General features: G+C 41.8%; 1 protein-coding gene across 5 annotated transcripts in view; it reads left to right on the plus strand.

Annotated features, from left to right (window-relative positions):
- The window catches only part of LOC132993457 (AT-rich interactive domain-containing protein 1B-like), a 173160-nt gene extending 156436 nt beyond the window's left edge, over positions 1-16724 (plus strand). For 3 of the 5 annotated variants that reach the window (XM_061063320.1, XM_061063318.1, XM_061063321.1), the window contains 11 exons: positions 2003-2197; positions 2898-3113; positions 3677-3899; positions 8044-8185; positions 9609-9778; positions 10628-10760; positions 10935-11054; positions 11224-11299; positions 12015-12744; positions 13092-13222; positions 13548-16724. In XM_061063320.1, the coding sequence (XP_060919303.1) occupies positions 2003-2197; positions 2898-3113; positions 3677-3899; positions 8044-8185; positions 9609-9778; positions 10628-10760; positions 10935-11054; positions 11224-11299; positions 12015-12744; positions 13092-13222; positions 13548-15371 (3960 nt within the window). In that variant the 3' untranslated portion in view covers positions 15372-16724. The remainder of the gene's footprint in view (positions 1-2002; positions 2198-2897; positions 3114-3676; positions 3900-8043; positions 8186-9608; positions 9779-10627; positions 10761-10934; positions 11055-11223; positions 11300-12014; positions 12745-13091; positions 13223-13547) is intronic. The other 2 variants (XM_061063319.1, XM_061063322.1) reach the window with 1 other exon arrangement.
- Positions 16725-24170: the final 7446 nt, after the last annotated feature.

Raw genomic sequence — 24170 nt, forward strand, 5'->3', positions numbered from 1 at the left:
CAGTGGGCCGCTTCTCGGTTGTTTTCTCGCCGTATTTAATGATTTGTTTAACATTTACCATTCCTAATGTTTTCCTCGCATTGTTTTTCGCCCCCAGCACTCTCTTCTTGCTGATGTTTTGGCAGCCCAAGCTGCAACAAAAGAGAGACTCATGGTTAAAGGGAGGGCTCGGCATCTGCGGCACACATAAATGTACACACATTCTGTTGCAACACAGAAATATTATGCATTCACACACACAAACACACATACACACTGCATACACAATCATATTTATTATATTAAACATACAGACAGGAAACCTCACAGTGGCCTTCCCAGACACACATCCATATACTCCATCCTTCCCTCAGACACTGCGTCCTTAGTGCCTCCACACAAACACACACCAACACACCCACACCCATGGCACGCACACACACACAAACATCCCAATACACAATGCTGACTTCTCATTTTGCCCTACAATTGCAGCTCGGCTTGGCTCAGCTCAGCAATAACAGAAGTCTGCTCTTTGCTCTTTTCTACCCCCTCCCCTTGTTCCTTGTTTTGCTTAACAACCTCGCTTCGAAACACACACACGCACAGACACACACTAAACACAAAAGTGCACAAACACGCACACATGCCTTCTTCACATCCACTACACATCTTTTCCCTCCAAATCCCTGTCTTTTCTTTTGCTGATTACAGTGGTAGGGCGTTTTGAATTATTTAAGGCAGTCAGAGCAGCCAGAAAGACCCCCATTGCTCCCAAAAGAGATGATCTGTCTGCCGAAGGAGAGAGAGAGAGGGGAAAGGGGAGAAAGACGGGAAAAGAGAGAGAGGGAGAAAGATAAGGTTTTGCTGACATGAGCATTTTGTACACAGACCAGAAGCACTTGTCAAGCTGTTGTTCCTTCTTTCCTAGTCTCACACATACACACATGCAGTAGACACAGAGACACACACACACAAAATGGATATTGTAGGAAGATTTGCACACACACAAGTACATAGAATAAAATTATATATTGTATAGTAATCGGCATGCAACTACATTTGCGTGTAAGAACACAATAGCAATAAAATATACAAAGTATCACACACACACACACACACACACACACACACACACACACACACATTCACTTAATTACTACTCTTAAGTACATTTTCTATGAACCTGTACCTACTGTGATTATAACTCTACAACACTACAAACAGAAAAAGTGTCCTTTTTTTCCTCTACATTTATTTGGCAGCTTCAGTTTGTCATTGTTGTACAGGTTTTAGTAACAGTTACATAGTATGATCAACAAATAATTCATGATGTATTACTTTGCACTAAGCAGAAGAAAAAGAACTTAAATTAAACCTTAACCTTAAATTAGAGTTTTGTAGTAAATGCCCCAATAAAGTGTGATTTTGTATTGAAATACTCAAGTGGAGCAGCTGTACCTCCTAATTGTATTAAACACAGTCCATGATGTATTTGTGTATGTATGGTGTGGCTCAGCTGGTAGAGTCGGTCCTCTCTCAACCCAAAGGGCGGGGGTTCGATCCCCAGCACCTGCAGCCTCAAGTCCGATGTGTCCTTTGGCAAGACACTTTACCCCAAGACACTTCGTCAGCTGTGTATGAATGTGTAAGAATGGGGTTAGTCACTTTGGATGGCTACTTGCCATCAGTGTGTGAATGGGTAGGTGTGACATGCCGTGTAAAAGCGCTTTGAGTAGTTAGAAGACTAGAACAGTGATATACAAGCTCAAGTCCATTTACCATTTATTTTATATACCTCTGTATCTATATATTTGCATTATAACACATATTGACAAATTTGGGGTTGTGCGACATTTCTAACTTTAGCTGTGACCTCACTCATGTTGTGTGGGTACAGGTTTTGAATAGAACCCACGGCCATTCAAAACTAAGGTGTATGAAAGGACCCTGTAAGGGTTGCATGTTTCTAGAGAAGTTAAAGTGCCCTCTTCCCCCTGTCTCTCTCTCTCTCTCTCGTCAGCAGCTACAGGACAGTTTCAGCAACAATAACAGCAGTGGCTCCCAGCAGTGCGTGTCCCAGCCGGCCACGCCAGGAGGTGCCCTGCCCGTGCCCTCCCCCCTCTCACCCAGCCCTGCCAGCCTGTCCTCCTACCACGGAGACGACAGTGACAGCATCAGCAGTCCCCCCTGGCCCCTCAAGACCCCCTCCAGTCCTGTAAGAGACCTCGAAACACTGTGGTTCCTTATGGATGTGGGCGTTTACTGAATTAGAACATGAAGAACAGCAAATCATAGACTAGAACAAATCAAGTAACTTTTCTATTGTCGTAATAGAGCTCTTGGGTTGATTTATTAATTTACCACTTCAGAATTATCTTGTTATTTATTAAGCTGGTTCTTAGACCAAAGAAGTCTCTCTAAACCTGGAAAGCAGCCAGACATAGGATTAAACTTTGTCCACCTGTTTGAACTTGAAGGAGATTATGGTTCTGTAAATAAACTTGGATTAGACACAGACTGCAGAATGAACAAAAAGCACCATAAAAATGTCTACTTTTGTTTGGTCATTCAACCAAGGACATACTTCAGAAATCAAAAATAATGGATAAAACTTAAATGATCCCTGTGGGATGGATTGTTGTAAGAAAAAACAGCGAGAAAAATAAATATAGAATAGATTGTACATAGTAGAAATTTTGGTTTATAATATGAATAAATTCCCCAGTTAGCGTTTGTCATTTCCAAACATGACAAGTACCGGGTGATGTCATATCAAGGGTTGACATAGACAGTTCAATCATTGTGCTTACATTCATATAGTTCAAAGCATAACATTTATTAATACACAAAAAAAGATTATAAATAGTTTTAATAAGACACATTTTCTCCTCTTTTTTCCGCTCTTCATTCACCAGAAAGCCAACCCTAACTCCTCCTCCATCAGTGGGGAGCGAATCACACGGCTGTATGAGTTTGGTGTGGAACCAGAGAGGCGGGTCTGGGTGGAGCGATACCTCACCTTTATGGAGGAGAGGGGCACACCTGTCGCCCAGCTCCCTATTGTGGGCAAGAAGCCACTGGACCTCTGGAAGCTCTACATCACAGTTCGGGAGATAGGAGGCCTCGCCATGGTAATGTATAAAAACCACAGTTACAGTCACACGCTTTAACTCAGAGGCTTAATGCATCCATGTGCATGAGCTTTTAATGTTCTCTGAATGAAAGAGAGAAAGAGATGTATGAAATTAATCTTGGATAAAATAGATTTTAACTAAGCTTGTGAGTGTGCACGATGGCTGCATCACTGTGTCAGTCAGTTGTGCACCTCCTCCCAAATTAACGCACCACGGATGCAATTGGCAGTATTTATGGTACATGAACAGAAGGAGCAGTGTGTGAGTGGAGGGGATGTGATAGGGCAGCAGGTACACCAATGGCAGAAGGTGTTGGGGACAGACTGATAGAGTAAATCAGCAATTTTCCACATTTGTATGATGTGTAACTGCCGCTGCACAGCAGCAACATGCCAGTCAAACTTACAGAAGTTGATGAGGAAAACTGCAAAGCTTAACCGAAAAAAAAGTCAGGGAGTGTTACGTCTTACTACGGAGAATTGTTCAGAATTGTATTGTGGTCAGTGGTCCTTATTTGACTTATAAATATCTTGTCATTCCCTGGACCCTCAACCTCTCAGGTAAACAAGAATAAAAAGTGGCGCGAGCTGTCCGGCACCCTGAACGTGGGAACATCCAGCAGCTCGGCCAGCGCACTCAAGAAGCAGTACATCCAGTATCTGTTTGCCTACGAGTGTAAGATGGAGCGAGGAGAGGAGCCGCCTGCAGACAGCAGCAGCAGCAGCAGCAGCATGGCTGGAGGGGACAGCAGGAAGCAGGTCAAGATCCAGCCACCCTCACCCGGTAAGTCCTGATAAAACATCCGTACCTTGCATTTTTTTTTTTTTTAACCACGACACCCTCACATCTGTCTGCAGCCAAACAACAGGCGGTGCTGATCCAACTGCAGGTGTGAGGAATCATCAGAGGAACACTGATCTGCATCCTAGACGATGTACTGTACAATGTCACCACAATATAGACAGCTGAGTAAGAAACCAAGTGACGGTAGCGGCCATGCTAGGATAATAGACGGCCAAAAACCTGCAGAATTATTAGCAGCATGTGTCGTGTCACAGAAAGATCAATTAGCTGTGCTTGTGTATGTTTTCCCTGTGTAGGTTTTTATTAGTGGATGAGGTTGCAGCATATTAGCTATGGGTTTAGTTGAACAAAGGAGTAAAAAGGTGATGTAAGAAGTCAGAGCTATGTTATGATAGCTGATGTGCACATCAGGGGAATCAGAAGAATTTGCCAAACTCTATGAAAACACAGTATTATAGTGATTCAATGGCAGAAAAAACATTCTTGTGTAACATTGCAAAGACACTCCCCAGAGAAGTGGGCCTCCAATATGGCCACCAGATTATACATTAAAGCACCAACAGTGAACTTGTGATTTTATAAGTGATGGGAGAAAAACAATTCCTTCCTCTCTATGCCTCATTTGCTTATTTCGAAGATAATTTAAACATTGCACTTAGTTTAAGATCAGACAGTGTAAAATTAACAACATAGCACAAATCTAGCAAGTTAAAGGGCAGAACAATGACACGGTTGGTGCTTCTGTTTGTGTACGTTACCTGTTCACACTGTGTGTCTGCTCACAATTATGACGTTAAGGATCAGAGGAGTAGAGAGAAAGAGTCAGAGCGATATAGAGCAGTAAGGTCCCGTCTCTAATTTGCAGCTGAGATGAGAAAAGTGACCCTGGCTTTTAAATAGAACATCAGAGCACTTCACCTGCCTGAGACACTGCAGATTGCTTTTCCCGCTGGGTGGGAAAGATCATCTGCCTTCATTTGCACACACACACACATATGCACATACATGGAGTATATATGATCCCTATACACACACACATCATCATTAAAGTGTACGTGTTTCCTGTTGCTCATAACACGTTATAATTCAGCCCGCACTCCTCTCCTCGAGGGGATCTTACCATGTTATCATTTTTGTTCACATCAGCTGATGAGATGGTTGCACACACAGTCTGAGATTTCCACATTATGAAATATGTAAAGGTCAGTTCTCCCGGTGTTTGGACCACCTTTTAGATATGCAGCTTTTAACTGTTAAGTGCTCATAACCGCAACACTTAACCAAAGTAATATCTACTGCATATTTTTTATATGACTTGCATATAAAAGAAAATGTGGTTCTATTTCCAGTTGAGCCTCTACAGCTCGTGCTATTAAACAGATTCCATGTTGGACAAGACCAAAAAAAGCTTCTTCTATTAAATATTCAACAAATGAGGTCATGTATTTAAAACCGACATGTTTTAAGTTTTCCGGTTTAATACAGAGAACATGCTTTAACAAGTTTAGCAGGAGAGAAAACGTAATATTATTACAGGATTTGATTCTTAACATGTCAAGAATACCTTAGTGCTAACATCTTAATTTCTCCACCTCAAATATAGTGAAGATTTGGGTACTTCTATATAAGATAATTTAATAAACATTATTGAAGAACAAAACATAAAAACACATCATCACTTTTAGGAAACTTAATTTTTCTAATTAATCTTCTGCTTGAATGTTTTAATATCAAATGTCATTAATGATGAGGAATCAAAGGAAATCAGAGGAAATAGTGAATTACTGGTGAGAAGTTGTAACATTTAAATCACAAGAAAAAAACATTCAAACCTTTTTATGTCGAACATTTCAGCTGCTGTCGCTCTCAGTTTTACCTTCAAATTCAAAGTGGTAAAGATAATTTGCCTGATAATTATACACTTTGTTTAGAGTGTGTATAATTGTCTGAGAGCTCTGTTCTTGCTCCAAATGAAACTTGGCTTGTTCCCAGACATCAGCAATTACTCTGAATGTAATCATAAGCAATATATTTAATATGGGATGCTACAAAAAATAAGAAAAAAAAAATTGCAGGATAAAAAGAGGATACGGACGCTAAATCACGTAAATGTATCCATACCTTAACAACAGGAAATGACAATTTCTTGTTGTTAAGGTATGGATACATTCGAGTCAAACACATCTATGGTAATTTCTGTTGTAAAAAATCTGAAAACTCGTAGTTCAAAAAGTCCAATGTGTTTACTCTTTATACATCTGTCTTGGTCTAGTATCAACGCTTCCCTGATCCAGAGTGCCCCACTGACTCCCAGCCAGCCTATATATAGACTGACAGTCCAATGATGTCACTGCGAGAGCTTGTCCAGCGGGCTGCTGGGGGTGGTGGGGTGCAGTGTTTGTGTGGATGTGGAGGTGGAGTGGTGGTGGGGATGTGTGGAGTGATTAATGAGGACTGGAATGTAGAACGTAAACAAACTCGACCTCGTCGTCACCTTTCATTCACAAAACCGGCTCAGCTGACTGACTTTTTTTTTCAACCCCCCTTAACCACTCACCACCAACCCCTCTGTATTATGTCACCCACTGACACACATAGACTCTCCTGCACACACACACACACACACACACACACACACACACACACACACACACACACACACATCAAACGTCATACACACACTCACACTTTTTCCCCCTCATCGCCTGCTCTGTCATTCTTTTCTCCCTCTAAATGTGGAGCGGAGGCCACTTGAGTTCAAGCTTTCCTTCACCTCCCCTCCATCTTCGTCCCCCCCACCCCCCACCCCTCGGTGTTATTTCTGTCTGCCAGCTCTTGAGGAATGGCGAACCTCTTAACCTTGTCCACACCGACCATTGTTTGCACTTTTCCATGTACGTGTGCATGTGTGTGTGTGTGTATGTGTGTGTGCACGTTCATGTTTATCTGAAGCGGGATATCCCAGAATGTGACAGAGGATCCCTAATGCTCGCTGCTCCTTCTTTGCCCTCTCTTCTACCTCTGCTCTGTTTCATGGGATGATCACCTCTCCTTTTCTCTCTCTCTCTCTCTCTCTCTCTCCCCATCTCTTATGATGTAGAGGCTATCATTGAATAATTCAGATTTAACATTCATTTTTAAAGCTTCATTTTTTTCTCCCCAGTGGAAACGTGCAGTGCAGGCGAAGGCCAAAAAGAAAGTCTTCTTACGCTAAACGTATTATTACTTATTATTAAGATACTTTCATATTCTCTTTCTCCCAGTCTTTGTCATCTGGTACAGGACACAGTTTCTATTAAACCTGCTTCTGGGAATTTGTGTCCCTTGGTTTTATCTGGTTGGGGGTGTGTGGCTGTTGTAGCTCGGATTTCTTATATTTTCATCTGAAGTAAGAAATGTACAGAATTGTGTAGTCATAACTAGAGAGCACACTGGCCCAATTTCAACCCCAGATTTTGTCTCTGTGTGAGGAGAAGGTCACAAGAACATGCTTTCTCTGGCTCATCACTCATATTAAAATGATGTTTGCAGAAGTATTAGCTTAATATTAATTTAATTAATTTGATTTTCTTCCTGTTCGCTTGCTGTAGATATTTTCTTATTAAAAAAAACATATAAAAAATTCTGACATCTATGCCCCCAGCTCAGCCTTCCAAATAACCCCTCATCACGTCATTGGAAAACAGATGAAAGCCAGCCACCTTCAAACAGTTGCTAAATCCAGATCTGCTGTGACCGCCTATATGGGCAATCCCCTCTGGGAAATCCTTACCTACTCTTTGCCATGTCCTTTCCTCCTGCCTCCTTCCCTTTTTCCTTTTCCTCGTAAAGCAGCCACCTCGGCTATCATCTTCTCCGCCCTCATGTTGGCTGTTTGCTGAAGCTCAGTTCTCATGTAGGGCATCACAGTCAGTGCTTTGGCCTTAAGTCCAAAGTTATCTCTCTAACACAGCACCTTGCTGCAGCAGAAAGCCTGCTATGGCCATTCAAGCTCAATCCAGCATCAAGAACGTCTTTGAAGCTTCTGGGGGGGGGGGGGGGGGGGGGGGGGGCTGCAGTTTTGACAGAATTTTCTACAACATCTAGCTAAATAAATAACCATGAGGATGCTTTTGTTTTTCAGCTAATTCAGGCGGCTCCCTCCAAGGCCCTCAGACACCTCAGTCCTCTGGCAGCAGCTCTACAGCAGAGGCAGCAGGGGATCTGAAACCCCCCACACCTGCCACCACCCCTCTGGGACAGGTTACAGCCCTGCCCCCCAACAGGTAACACACCGACAGAATACAGTACTAACACTACTACAGTTATGGTACGATCTAATCCACAAAGCTGCTCTTAATACTGCTGTAACCGAGACTTACTTTAAAACTGTTACTGCTTCTGTGTCCTTACGCTGTGATATCCCCATCATTCAGCAAAACATGCTCCTTTTGTATAAACAAGGATTATGTGTTGTTGTTTGTACAGATCTAAATTGTGAACATTGCTTCAATTTAAAAAAAAGTATTGTTTAGGAGGGATATACCTAAAGGCAAAGATGATATAGTTATTATAGCATTATACATAAAACTGTTTTCAAGTGATTTAGCTGAGATTCCAAAAAAAGCTGTTAATTGTGTGTTGCTCTATGCATGATGTTTTAAGGCCGTTATTTTTTCATGCCTTTTATCCCTACTGATTTGTTGTTGTTTTATAAAAAGGTTTGAGCATCTTTGTTTGTGCAGCGAGGGATAGTGCACACAATTCTCTGTTTGCTTTGCTTGTGATAATATGAGGGAGCAGTTTAATGTGCTCTAGCAAGTGTTGTTTCTCCACGAACAGGTTTTATTCTGTGTCATGTGAACAAGAAAGAAACTAAACACAGTTACCCCACCCTGGACTAGGTGTTGCTACTTTGCTTTTTTAATGGTATACTAAAGTAAGATGTCTATTTAATGCATCTTATTACATTGTACTCCCCTATACATACTTTGTTATTTTGGTGGAAGGTTTACAAATGAACAACTGTATATTATCTGTTTATACATTATGGGACTTTACGACATAACATGTTCTATTACGCTTCTTAATTATTATTTTTTTTAAGATTTATTTTTGGGCTATTTACGCCTTTATTCTACAGATAAGACAGTGGATTGAGTCAGAGACTGGGGTGAGAGAGAGTGGGGGATGACATGCTGGGAGGGAGCCACAGGTTGGATTTTGAACCCGGTCTCCCCGTTCTCGAGGGCTGGGCCTCTGTACATGGGGCGCAGTTACTAACCACTAGGCAACCGGCGCTCCTGCTTCTTAACATTTTTAAGCTACATCTTAGTTTGCTGCATATAGAAATGAATCTGTAATAATAAAATCATATTAATCACACTGTTCGGCCTCTTTCTGCAAAAGAAGTACTCTTAAGTACTTTTTTATGCAAATGTCTTATTACCTTTTCTGAAATGAAATTTTAAAAACACAGGTATTTCATTTTAAAGTAAAACTTGTCTCAATAAAACAATTAAAATACATTTCCAGATTATTATAAAGAGAATAAATTAAATACATTTTCCCAGCGCACATTTGTATCCTTTCCTCAGTGTGTTCAGTCCATTGTCAGCACCTTTCTCACACAGCTTCCACTGTCTCCCCTCTCTCTCTCTCTCTCCTCACTCTCTCTCTCCTTCCTTCTTTCTTCCTCACCTTGTCCAGGAGCAGTGTGAGTGTTCAGGACCCCTTCTCAGAGGTGAGCGACCCGGCCTTCCAGAAGCGTGCTACCTCTCTGCCCCCCTCAGCTCCCTACCAGCAGGGCCTCAGCATGCCTGACATGATGATGAGAATGCAGTACGACAGCAAGGATCCCTTCGCTGGGATGAGGAAGAGTGAGTGAAGCACAAGCTGTGACAACCTTTTACCCAACACTGAGTCCTTCCACTTGTCTCCACATTTTCACAGAACATATCGAGACTGTTTGCAGTTAATTCTAAGAACCAAATGTATCAATTACTTGTGTTTTCATTTAAACTTACACAGATCCTCTACACTAAGATAATCATATGTAATGCTATGTAATAATAATGCATTGCTCTTTGTCAAAATGACTCATGTTTCCCCAAAGTCATTTGTCTTTCATCTGTCTCGTTGGCCTAATTCATTGTCTAGTCACCATGTTGTCTCAGATCAGGACAGATGTGTGTTTTAATATCAGAGCTATGAAAGAGATGAGAACTGATTGTTACACCACACGTCCCTTTATGGAAAACACAGCAGCTCGTCTGATCTTTTTCTAGCTTAGCCTTCGTCTCATCCTAACTTTGTTCAGCCTTTTCATCCTCCTCGTTTCCAACCTTTCATCCTTTCCATCCCGCTGAGAAGCACCTGTTTTGACCAACTCATGTGGTTTAGTTTTCAGAACAAACAGGAGTTTTAGAAAGGATAGCGGCTCCTCTGAAGGCTGAGGAGAATGGAGTCTGAATGAATAATCTGCTCGATGTTGGCTGCATAACAACAGTTGCAGCCTCAGAACAATAGGTTTAAACACTGAGCGTGGTGAATATTCTTAGAGGAAGGCTGCCACCTGGTGGCAACTTCAGCCTCTGCAGTTTATTTGAGTTAGTCTGCCATTTTTTAATTTAAACATGGGGTTTGTTTCCATTTTGTCTAGGTTGTGTAGATTCTCTTACTTAAAAAAAATCACTAGAGATGTTTCTATCTTATTCTCTACCTCACAGTGGCAGGAGCTGATCCCTACATACCCGGTCAGATGCCCGGCAGTGGTATGCAGGAAATGTATGGTCGACCTCCACCAGCCTTGAGCATGAGCCAACGCTCGCAGTACCCCTACGGGCCAGGCTACGACCGGAGGTAGGCGAACGACTAAACGGAAGAGGGTGCTAAACCCATATGTTGTCTTTGTGATTTCATTTAATATCATAATGTAGTTTTGTATCACAGAGAGAATATTTAACCAGTCGTGTTTGAGATAATTAAATTACAAATGTGTAAAATAGAAGTATTTTCCCTTTGTTTGATCCTTAGGCCGGACCATGTGATGGGCATGGAGGGGAGTATGGGTCCCCCTGGCAGTCAGAACAACATGGGACCATCTAACAGTGAGGGCAGTATGTACTCTCCCAGCAGATACCCTTCCCAGCAAAGGTCAGCATCCTTGTTGTATGTGTGTTTGTGTGTTTGTGGTATATCACACTACTGCTTAAACAAAAACATGTTTTAAATATTAGCAGATTTATATGTATTTATGTGACTTTGCTGATCAAAAATCGAAACTAGTGAGTGATACAATCCTCTTCCCTCTGTCGTGTTTCAGACATGATGGCTACAGTCAGCAGTTTCCTGCCATGCCATACGGGATGCACCCAACAGGGATGTACCCACAGCAACAGGTGAGAGAGAGCTTGTTCCTTTATGTTGAGCAGAGTTTTACAGTGTACACTGTACACACTATATACATCTATTTCCTCATATAATACATTTAAGTCCATTTAAGTCCAAAGGAGGATGCTGTGTTTTTGTTTAGCCACCTTCTTACTCCCTGTTTGCCTTTCAGATAGAAATGCTTGACTTTTTGGCACCATTTTTTAAAGATTATTTGGGGGTTTGATGCCTTTATTCAGAGGGAAGGAATGTTTGTAGAGTAGGAAACTGGAATGAGAGAGTGGGGGATGACATGCCACAAAGTGCCAAGGGTCAGAGTTTTTTATTTGTTTGGATCTCCATTAGCTGTACCCGAGAGCTCAGCTATTCTTCCTGGTGTCCACATGAGCTGAACAGTTGAACACAGGCCGCTCACTTTGAGGACTATAGCTCCTGTGCATGGGGCGCACATTACAACTGCTAGCCTATAAGCACACCATGAATCATTTTAGCAGATTAGCTGTGTTGTGGGTTTTTGTTATCTGTACATATATACATGCATTATTTTTTTTATTCCTAACACTCTTTAGTACTTTGGGCTACACAGATTGGTTTATGGCTATTGTTAATAATATTTTTAACTTCTGTAAAAAGTCAGAAGTAGTGGAATGAGGAGAAGGGATGTGCAAAGTGTGTTTCCTAATGGAAAATCTAGACTAAATTCTGACACCTTTGCTTCTTCAGGGCTACAAGAGACCCATGGACGGCATGTACGGCCCCCCACCCAAGAGGCATGAGAGCGACATGTACGCCATGCAGTATGCCAATCAGCAGCCGGACATGTATAACCACTACGGCGGGGGGTACTCTGAACACAGACCCCTCCAGGGACAGTTCCCCTTCCCTTATACCCGTGACCGCATGGCCCCCTCTGGTCAGAGCCAGCACAGTATGATGGGCGGGGGGCCCACTCCAAACCATGCTTCAGATGGCCCCAACATGTGGCCCTCCAGGACAGACCTTGGCTATCCCTACCCCAACAGACAGGGCCCCCCCTCACAAATGCCACCATATGGCTCAATCAGCAGAGATGAAATTGACGGACGGCCCGGGCAGGAGCCGTGGCACCGTCAGTCTCCCTACATTTCATCATCAGGTGGAATGCCACCCCTGTCTTCACGCCAACCATCTCCTTATTCCAACTCTTCAGCCATGGCCAACCACCTGCCCAGAGCCCCCAGCCCAGGGGCCTTCCAGCGCTCCATGGATTCTCGAATGTCACCCAGCAAAGCAGTGTTTATGTCGCCCATGAAGATGCACAAGCCAGGGATGAGCATGATGGGCCCTCAGGTTGGTGGGCCCCTCGGTCAGTTTCCTCCAAATCTGAGGCGGGACCTCAACTACCCACCAGGATCTGTGGAGTCCACCATGCTGACCCTGAAGCCCAAACGCAAGATCAGCTCCAAGGACACTGGTGAGATAGAGTCCCATGTTGTCTTCTATTCATGTTTTGATTGGATCGTGTGTTGGTTGAGTCTCTGAGACTCTTTGGATAGAGTTTAGAATGTTTCCACAATTTTGGCAATAAGCCTGAAAAATTTAAAAATTTTAGTATCTTCATTCTTTAAAAAAAAAAAAAAACATTTCAAAGCTAAACAAGAATTTATGGAAGAGCTAGCAAAACCATGAGGTTCATTTTTTTTCTCCAAATGACTTGACACTGATCTACTCTGTCTGGCAACCCTTTCATCAATTAAACAATGTCTGATCACCATTTTTTTTTTCTTCCTGGCTCCAAAAATCCCGCTGTTTTAATCCCAGGAACGCCTGAGGCCTGGCGCGTAATGATGTCTCTGAAGTCAGGCCTGCTGGCAGAGAGTACATGGGCTCTAGACACCATCAACATCCTGCTGTACGACGACAACACGGTGGCCTCTTTTAACCTCTCCCAGGTAAAACCAGAATCACCACTGCTGAGAAACAAAAGGCTTCATGTAGCCTGCTAACACATGCTGTGACAGGGTGACATACAATGTGTCTCTTTAAACCTGATTTTGTAGATTTTCTCCTGTTGTAAGGATCCGTAGAGGAGGACATATTCAGAGAGCCATTATGCCAGCCTATCGCTTTAATGTGGTTAAATGGATTCCAGATATTATAACAACTTAAAAAGTTATTGAAAGTAATTATTGGCTTGAAACCAACATCTCGGACTGCTTGGGAACAAGTTTGAATTTCTTTTGATTAAATTATCATGCTTTTGTCTTGTCTGAACAGTTGCCTGGATTCCTTGAGCTGATTGTCGAGTATTTCCGTCGTTGCCTGATCGAGATCTTCGGCATCCTAGAAGAGTTCGAGGTAGGGGCCGTGGCTCAGAAGCCTATATTGGAGCCTGCTGGTGACCAGAAAGAAGAAGCCATCCCTGTCCTGGACACAGACTCTACTGTCCATCCTGAACCTAAATCTGCACATGCACCAGAGGCGCAAGTGGAGCAAGCAGGAGGCGTCATGGAGGAAGCGTTACAGGTCACTGCAGAGCCAGAGTCGGCTGAGGTGAAAGCTGAGAAGGAGGAGTCTGAGGTGAGTGTAAAGAAGGACACCCATGAAGAGGACAGAGAGAAAGAGGGAAAAGAAGAAGAGACTGAAAAAGCATCCGAGAGCAAAAAGGAGTGTGTAGACCAGCCTGTTTCAGAGCTAGAACCCAAACCTAAACAAGCCAGTAAATACGATAAGCTACCAATCAAGATTGTCCACAAAGAGGACCTTCTTCAGGACAGGACAGAGCACTTAGGCTACGTCACTGAGTTCACCAGTGGGTTGCTTCACTGGCAGGCAGGTGGAGGCGATTCCACCGCACACATTCAGACACTGTTTGAGCCCCGGAGTGATCCCCCTGCTACAGCGGAGAACAAGACGAGGAAAGACAAGAACGAGGAAAACATGGGGGACGATGGAAATAAACAACCTTTGAAACATATCACAGCTACCATCGATGATGTTCTCTGTGCACGGGTGGACGCTCTTTCTTACTCCCACCCTGCGCGCTCCTTGCCATCTTACCCCTTCAGGGTGCATTCAGACGGAGAGAAAGACCACATCACCCTGCTGGAGGATGAGCCTCGCTGCCTAGACGAGGCTCCGCTCTCCACGACCTCGGCCTGGCAGGAGTCTCTGGCCAAGCGTTGCCTCTGCGTCTCCAACATAGTCCGGAGCCTCTCCTTTATCCCGGGGAACGACTCTCAAATGTCGCGCCACCCGGCTATGGTTCTCCTTCTTGGCAGGCTGCTCCTGCTGCACCACCAGCATCCAGAGAGGAACAGGTTGCCTCCAACCTACCAGAGAGATGAGCATCAGGAGCAGGGTCTGTCCAGCAGCAAAGAGGAGTGGTGGTGGGAGTGTCTGAGTCTGCTCAGGGAGAACGCCATGGTCACTCTGGCCAACATCTCCGGCCAGCTGGATCTCTCCTCCTACCCCGACACTATCTGCCTTCCAATCTTGGACGGCCTCCTCCACTGGATGGTGTGCCCTTCAGCAGAAGCCCAGGACCCCTTCCCCTCAGCAGCGCCCCACTCTCAGCTCACGCCCCAGAGGTTAGTGCTCGAGTGCCTCTGCAAGCTGAGCATTCAGGGCGGCAATGTCGACCTCCTGCTGGCCACCCCGCCTTTCAGCCGGCAAGAGAAAATCTTCACCGTCTTGATCCGCTACGTTGGTCAGAGGAAGGCGCAGGTGTACAGGGAGATGGCCGTGGCCGTCCTCGCCCACCTGGCTCAAGGAGAACCCACAGCTGCACGTGCCATAGCCATGCAGAAAGGCAGTGTTGGTAATTTGGTAGGCTTCTTGGAGGATGGCGTTAGCATGGCGCAGTACCAACAGAACACTCACAGCCTGCTGCACATGGGGCACCCGCCTATGGACCCACCTAGCATAAACATGATGTGCAGAGCAGCTAAAGGCCTGTTAGCCATGGCTAGGGTGGAGGAGAACAAGACAGAGTTTGTGCTGTATGAAAGCAGATTATTAGACATCTCCATCTCCTCGGTGCTCAACACAGGAGTGGGGTCTATCATTTGCCAAGTTCTCTTTCACTTAGGGAAATCATGACAAAAGGAGAGGCAGGACTCGCATGACGGACCCTAAGTTGGACAAAATAATTTTGTTTTTCTATTTTTATTTATCAAAACGACAGAAAATGTTTGTTTTTTAAAGAAATATCCACATAAACAAAATATCTCTATATATGTATAGCTTCGGGGCCCTGTTAAAAAAATAAGTGGCTTTGGGATTTGAAAGCTCATTTTAATACAAATATTTAATACCTGCTGGTGTTGGATTGCTATGTTTGATATTTCGTTTAGCGTTTGTTTTCGTTCGGTTACTTTTTCAGCCAAAGCTGCCACCAGATTTTGGTGCTGAATTACGTGGTTCTTTTTGAGTCGACGAGTCATTGAGATGTTTTTCAGTTTTATAAATGCTAATATACTCATCAACATTTTGTTAACGGAGAGTATTTATTTAAAATGTGACACTGTACAGTAGTTTGAACTTTTTGCCAACACTCATGGGGGAAAAAACACTGACTTTTTAAAATTGTAATGTATATGTTTCCATTGCTGGAAGATAATTTGTGCAATAGGACTAGAGCAAGTTGTCCCTTTCCGAGAACAACAAGGAGATGTAAATGTTTAAGGACACCTGCAGTGTGTGCTTAAGGCCATGAGGAGGCAGCATTGCACCAGCCAATCAACATGAGAGGAGCGGGTCTGTCTAAAAAAAGTACCTAATTTATCAGTCATAGCCTCAACAACGTTCACAGATGGACTTTGTGTTTGCTAAACACTTGTGTTATGTCTGTATTTTTTCATCACTCTGTATATAAATGGTACAATGGACGCATATGATGCTTTCAGTCTCAATCAAGCATAACAAGAGATGGGACTTTGTGACTATAACAAATGCTTTTATTGTTGGTAAAATTTGTTATTGTTATTATACATATTTTGTTAATGGGGTCAAATATTTGAACATTGCAGATGTACCTGATGTTTCAATGTATAAATTCCTGTATGCATTGTATTATAGCTGAGAAAACAATCGCTTTGGTAATCAAATGTGGAAGTGCCAGGGTGAGAGGATACGTAGGTGAGGTTACTTAAGAAAAAACTGAACACATTTCTGTTTGTTACTGTCCTCCATTCATGTCAAAGGGCATATTTTTGAATCTAGATAATGCTCTAAAAGAAACGTGTGAAAAGAACTTTCAAAATGTCCTGAAAGCTCATTGTAAAATTTGCCTTTTTTTCGTATGACTCCATGTCTCTCTTTTATTCAGTAAACACATTTATACTCTGTGCTGCACATGTCACAAATAAATGTATGATCAACATTGTTAAGCATCGGCGACGTTGCATTATGTCCAGACAATCTTAGGCCAATAAAACAAACATCAACTGCTGACACGGACTGCCCTTTATTGATTTCATCCAAAATAATTGAATCACAGCCATAAGTGACTCCTCCAGTCTCCAGAGAACACATGATAAGGAGACCTGGTGAACGTGTTTGCTTTGCTTCAAGTGTTGAGGCATGAAGGTAAAGCTAATCAAGTACTCGTCATTTATAATAATATTATTACTTCAAAGGTCTCTGATGTACATATAAAACGTTCCCCAGCCATAAAGCTGATTTCTATTTACCAGTGCAGAAAATCAGCAGGTAGCACAGAAGTACTTTAAACCATGTACATCATTTTAATTGTTAGGTATTGATGATACATTTTGAAATTGGAACCTTTGAAAATGTTCGATAATTTTATAGTATTGTAAAAACAAAATATATTCCATAAGTTATACTTTTGGCAGAATTATTTGGACCTGTAAGAGGGTTGACTATGAGTTACAACTAAAAGCTCCTGAAGCTCATGACCTTTGTATGGGGTCATTTAGGATAGACAGTCCATCTGACTCTTGCTCTTTCTTGAGCTTCATGTGATGAGTTTGTGTTATCATTGAGGTGCTGATAAAGGCTGAGTTGTTTGCTTTTAGGATTATCACAAAAATGCTCTGATAATGTCGGCTACATAATCAAACCTTAGTAGCAAGCAATCTTACCCCTCTGGTACACTGTGAGCCTGAGCAGAAAGCAACAGTTTGATGCTTTGCAGAGAAAATGCTGAATTGTTTACGATCATAGATAGGCCACTCAGTTTGTTAATGTATATCTAAGTCACTGAATATTCAGTTCAGAGTATCTATTGATATAAAAAAACTCTGTCACAACAATCATTTGAGGAACCAAACTGATTTATAGCCTCTTTACATTTTATTTTCTCAGTGAACTTCTCCTGTTTGGTAGAGCCTCCACCCACTTTTCTAAAAAGAACCACCCTCTTTTGTCTTCTTAAGCCTACAGTATCATATATACTCAAATGACCTTTAGATTTGTTAAAAATAGAATGAAAAAGGCAGACTAAAACTGTATGCCAGTTTTATTTAATTATAGGCCTAATTCTTGTCATTTCCATAGTTAATACCTTGGAAAACAGAGTAGGCTATATGAGTTAAGAAATGTAATAATTCATAAAGCTTGAGAAAATGTCCTCCTTTTTAACTCTAAAATCCCTTTACACACTTCTGGTCAAGCATAGTATTGGAACAACAGGTATTGGAAACTCAGTGTGATAAAAACAATATGCCATGGGCTGTTTTTGGCCATAACATCTTTTGAGGAAAAACAAATAGATAAACAAAAAACAAACAAAAAACAATTATACCATCATAAACTTATTAAACCAGTCTTGGTTTGTCATTCGTGCACATAACGTGTATACACCACAATAAGTACCATTTTATCAATTCATAAGAAATTATATCTCAAGACAATTTACAAAAAGAGACCCAACATTAATCAATCATGAGCACCATACTTAGCAACATTTAGCAAAACTGTCGAGGAAAATCGTCTTGCTAACAGGCAGAAACCTCAAGCATAACCAGACTCATGTTTCACAGCCATCTGCCAAAACTGTGTTGGGCTTGGAAAGTGGGATGGAGGGAAATGCAGAAAGAAAGAGATGGATTAAGACAAACAAAGAAAATATAATACAACAATGAATCAAACAGATGTATAGATACTGGACCAGTATTAGTATTTGTAGTATTAGCAGAAAGAAGTATGATAAACTGATCTTTCTAATATTAACATTAGCAACTATTATGCCAACTGATTGGTGTCACCTGGCTACATTGGTATAATTGCGTATCATCTGCATAACAATGAAATGTATGGAGTGCATCCTCATGATATTAGAGGAAACATAGGTCATAGGTGAAAATAATTGGTCCAAGCACAGAACCTTGTGGAACTCCATGGCTAACCTTGGTGTGCATAGAGGACTTATCATTAACATCAATATACAATCTATGGTACGAACTGAGACAGGTTTAATGAATAAAGATTCCAACCAATTTAAAGCGGCCAAGTAATTTGTAAAAGGTATCTGGGATTGTTTTTATTTTCTTCGCTTAGCAAACAGAAGTAGGGAGCGTGAACGTGTTGTAGGGCCTGCTTATATTTATTATGACTATCTTGCCAAAGTAAATGACATTCTTCCATTCTGATGGAGCGCCACATTCTTCAGGGACGTTTTAGAGGGGCAGTTGAATCAAGAGTTACTCTCAGTGAATCTACAGCACTATCAACAGACTTGTCCAGCTGAGAGGGACTAATGTTCATATAAGAGTTTTAATTTGGGTTGAAACATGATGCTGAAAGAAAAGTAGCTGGAATTGCTTCCTTAAAATTAGCTACAGCACTATCAGACGACCCTTTAGGCAGCATGTTGCAGTTAAGCAGAGTTAAGTCTGATAGGAGAAGAAATGATCTGATAAGAAAGAGGATTTTCCAGAAAGACTGTTAAGTTTTCAGCCTTAAGGCCATATGCTAGAACAAGGTCCAGGGTGTGGTTAAAACGATGAGTAGGTTTGTTTACACCCTGGGTGAAGCCATTGGAGTCAAATAAAGACATGAAAGCTATGCTAAGGCTATCATTATCAATGTCCACATGAATATTAATGACACATATGGTTACATCTGTGGTAAGTACTAAATTACATTTTTTTTATATTTACTCTGCAAATTCAGATAGAAAATGTCAATTATATATTATTTGTGACATGCAATGGTCAAAACATATAATCTAAACCTGAATTTAAATTAAAATATGATATTCTGGAGGTTTAAAGTACATAACAGTAAATTAAAACATACCTTCTCTCTTCATATTATTTTCAGTTATGCATCAATAGTCTACTAAATGTGTTAGATTATTGTTTGGCCCCATTGAAACTTCTTACAAGGTCTGTGTCTGTCGTATCTTTTTTTTTAAAACATAGATAGATAGATACATAGAAAGGTATACAGATAAAGAGATATAGATACATATTCCTATTTCCATGTTACTAATCCTTTAACCTTCCCAAATATCAATCATGTATCAGAACCAGATAGAGACAGGGACTCAAAAGCAGACTCACACGTGGCTGAGTTCAGAAAAAGGCAGAGTTTAATTACAGTCCAGGTCGGTATACAGGAAGGCAAATCTTCAAGGCAAACAAATCGAAAGGGAGCAGGCAAAAGGCAAAACAGTAAGGCAGGCACGGTCAAAATCACTATAAGTCTACTAGGAAAAATGCTGGAACAAGGCGACACACAAGAACACACTACAAACTGGCAACATGAGGGAGGAAACACAGGGATATATACACACAGACAATCAGGGGATAAGGAGACACAGGTGAGCACAATCAGGGCAGGGAGGCTCAAGGCAGGAAAACATGAGGAGCAGGATCTGAAAGACAGGGTAAGTACAAAATAAAACAGGAACAGACAAAAATACTAAATAAATGAGTAAAAAACAAAACATGACACTAGGTAACTTTACGGATCCTGTCATCATGATAATAATATAATGAGATATCAAGGCGTCATACTCATTTCACATTTTGTTCTTGAGATGCTCGTCATTATTTCTCTCATTTTAATTGCAGATGAATGTTTGCCAAGGCACATGGGTCTGTCTCTTTATGGAAACATACAAAAGTAAACATATATCTAAAAGAAGATGCAGACTGTAGTCTACTTACTTTAATGTTTAATAGCATCTATTTATAAGGAAGACATTTTGAATAAAGACACAACTGACGTCATAACACACCGGAGGCCACATACTGAGAGCATCTATTACTGTTCATTTTTCTCCTACTTTCTGTTCTTTATTTCATCTTTTTAAATACAATCCTCAATTCTTTTTTTTTTTCAAGAATTGTTAGTTCCTCTTTTGCTGGAATTTGACGTCTTTCTGTCTCCTTTTCTCTGCCAGGGGAAATGTGAACATAATATCTAATCCTATTTAAGGCTACCTTTAATAACAGATGACAATAAAGGCAACATAAAGATTGAGTTTGAAAGAATGATTGGCTGCAGAAAGGTACAGTCATTCCTTTTCTTTGTCATATCTGACACCTTAGAACAATTTATTGTAGGCTTGAGAGTCTGGGTAGCACCCTGATTAGTTTCTGTTTCTATGTTGCAGTATTGTTGTTAAATGCACCTGTGCAGAACACCAGAGCTGACATACCTGAGTGTTTTCCCTTTCAGACAGTTAAGTTCATATGAAAAGTGGGTTGCTGTACTTTTTGGGTTATGAAGGATGCGTTTCACGTAGGCAGCCAACCGTAAGAGAAAAACCTCCCACACTCCTGTGCCTCTGAGAAGCTGAGTCATCGAGCTCTGACAGGATGGATGTGGTGGCTGAGTGGAAGCCAGGCCCATCATTGGCTCTCTGTAGCCCAGGTACGCCTTCCTGCTGCCTCTCACTGTTAACGTAGGTAAATGAATGGTTGTAGGTGAAAACAAAAATGAGTGCTGTGACCTTTTCCTGAGGATGTGTTAAAATGTGTGTGCGGTAGCTGCGATGTGTAACTAAATAAGCATCAATTAAACCAATACAGGCTGCATTAGACACTTGATATGGCTGTGTTGTTCCATCCTGTGCAGCTTTTCTAAATGAAACAATATTTCCTGAATGACTGCTGTGATTCATGCTCAGTGTTGTTGTTGGACTCAGACACAAAGGCTCTATCATGTCCGCCCATTTCCCAATGCAAACACTGCCTTAGCTGTATGTCATCACATTGCTTAACAAACCCAACACTCAAGGAATTTAGCTGGCAGGTTTACAGTTCATTAGCAACCATGAAAATATCCACAGCTTCCCAACAGATTTAGTGAAACATGTACCTCGATAGCTTCACATCCTGGCCAATCATGCTCCCACAATGTGTGTAGATGCTGTAACGGGGCAAAGTCAAAGTCCTCTGCATGACCACTTCCTTTGAAATGCTTTGGCTTCAGCCGCTCTTCCTATGATGTGATGTAGTATGTGTGAGCTAGTGTTGATGTTTTCATTTCCATTCAGTTAAGTTAGCTTCATATGCAAATGTAGACTTCCATATATAACAAATGCATTGGCAAAGCATAAAAGTGAAGTGCAGATAAATGTTCCCCTCTCTGTATGAAGTTTGATTCAGAACAATTAAGCCCTCTCACGTTTCATGAAATGCAGCCAGACTTCTTTTCAGAGCAAGTGGATAATTGCACGGCTGTGGGAGTGAATGAGCCAAACTGCTTGGGAGACTTCAGAGCTAAGATGAGGGTGTGTGTGTGTGCATATGGGTGCAAACTATGTGTGTGTGTGCGTGCCAGTGCCTAGGCATGTGTGCGTGTAGGTGTTAAGAGGAGGACAGATGACAAAGGAACTGTAGGCCGATGATGAAATCATTTACTTGTGCAGGCTCAACAGGAAATTGCATCATAACAGAACTTTTTTTTGCTATTAGTGAGAGATGGGCATGCTATGTCTGTTCAGTAGAAATAAGGTTAATATGGAGAATAATGCCCCCATTTGTTGAATGATTCATAGCATCACCTTCCTGTTTCCTGTTGATTCATGCAGTAATTATACTTTCAGTTGAGCCCGTAGTGCAGGGAACATTACTGATATTTTTTTTACATTTGAGAAGAGGACATTAAAGGAGCATGAAATGTTCAATTATCTTTCCCTCTTTCAGAGACCGAGTTTCTGAAATTATCCGTGTCTGGAGGGAAAGTGCATCAGCTCCTCACAAGAACATCATATTTTAAGTTTATACACCAAGGTCCAAATGAGCATACTTCTTTTTTTTTTAGCTTTTTTAGCTTTTTTTTTAGCCATTTTATCTTTACTTGGCAGGAAAGCTGAACAGATAGGAAATGTGGGGAAAAGAGAATGTGTTAAATTCGGCAAAGGACCAGGGTTGGTATCAAACCCTTAGGACAAGGTAGACGTACTCTCTGCCATGTGAGCTGCTGAAGTTAAACACATTTAAAGGAGTTAAGATACAGATCCTACCTCATAAACATACATTAAATAATACAATAAGGGGTACAAAATAAGTAGTAGATACTTAATTTCCACTACAGGCAGTAAATTACTTTCTGTTACACAGTTGGCCTATGAGATAGCCATCACATGGCCCTTTTAAAAAAAATTCTTAAAGGCCAATTTAAATTGTGGTTCCCCATTTCAACTTCCTCACATTAAAGACAAAAAACTATATATATAAAAAAACAAGTGTTTAGGCTCAGTAAACAGGGGGGGGGGGGGGGGGGGGTAAATTGGGCTTACCTATTGTAAGGCTTGAGTGATTTAAGTCTATCAATGTATTTTTATAGACCTATTGGCAGCTGGCTTTTAGGTTCAAATTCATTGTTAATTGGTTTGTGAATGTCAGCTAAACAATAATATTGGTGCTTATCTCCGACCCGGGCCCCTTCCTGTACACGCCCCTGCGTGTAGGGAACCCCTATCGGACGCTCGGAGGTCCCTGGGCCGCTGTTTGGGAACCCCTCTAACAGCCCGTCCTCCCTCTGCACCTCTTCGGTTAGTGACTTCAGCCTGGATTGGAGGGGGAGGAGCAGGCGGGGAGGCTCTGCTCTGCTCCCATGTTGATGTTTTCTTGTTTGCGAGGGTGGCAGCTCGGTGTGTTAGACAGGGACACAATGTGCACGGAGGAGTTTAGACTGGCCTGTCTGCACGCTTCTTGGGGAGAGCTGCAACTTTTTTTTTCTGAAAACGCGACTGAATGGTGAAGATTTTTTTTTTTTTGATATTTGTCGCCGTCTGTTCCCGTGAAACCCTCGGACATATGTGCTGTAAGGTCCCGCTCGACTCGTGTTGTGCGCACAGACTCGTAGTGTCTCTCTTGAGGATGCTGGAGCTCGTCTGAGAGCAGCCCATCGTGTGGTCTTCCTCTGGATACCCCCCTTTTGTAAACCAAGTTCATCAGATACTAGGGGGTTCATTTAAGTCACATTAACTTCTAAAATGGTGTTGTTCGCTTTGTCGTCGGTTCGAAACAAACCTGGATAACGAAAGGAGAAGCTACGTGACAACACCCCGACACGACGACCAGCGTTACTTTACTTCGGTAAGGCAGGAAAAAAAAACAAAAAAAAAACGTGCAAACATTTAAGTTACCAGTCATTTCTCCAACTTGCTTAGCCATGTTAGCATTAGCAGCAATTTCGATTCAGCTGCTATAAAATGCTAACCAGGTTGCTGGCTAACAAAGGCGCTGTTTACGTCAAGCTAAGGTATGTGAGCTTCAAGTGAAGTTATTTGGCCAAGTTGGTTCGCAGTAAGCTTTGCCAACATGCCGGGCTTTAGTTGTAGCTTTGCTGTGTCCACAATGGGTGAAGGAAGTTCTGATTTCAACAAGCTACTTCAATGCAATGCTAGATATTAATGACAAGGAAGTGTGTCTTGCACTTCACAAACTTCTTGCCAGGCCTTTTTCATGTAAA

This window comes from Labrus mixtus, chromosome 18 (genome assembly GCF_963584025.1).
Source record: "Labrus mixtus chromosome 18, fLabMix1.1, whole genome shotgun sequence".
In the NCBI taxonomy this organism is placed as follows: Eukaryota; Metazoa; Chordata; class Actinopteri; order Labriformes; family Labridae; genus Labrus; species Labrus mixtus.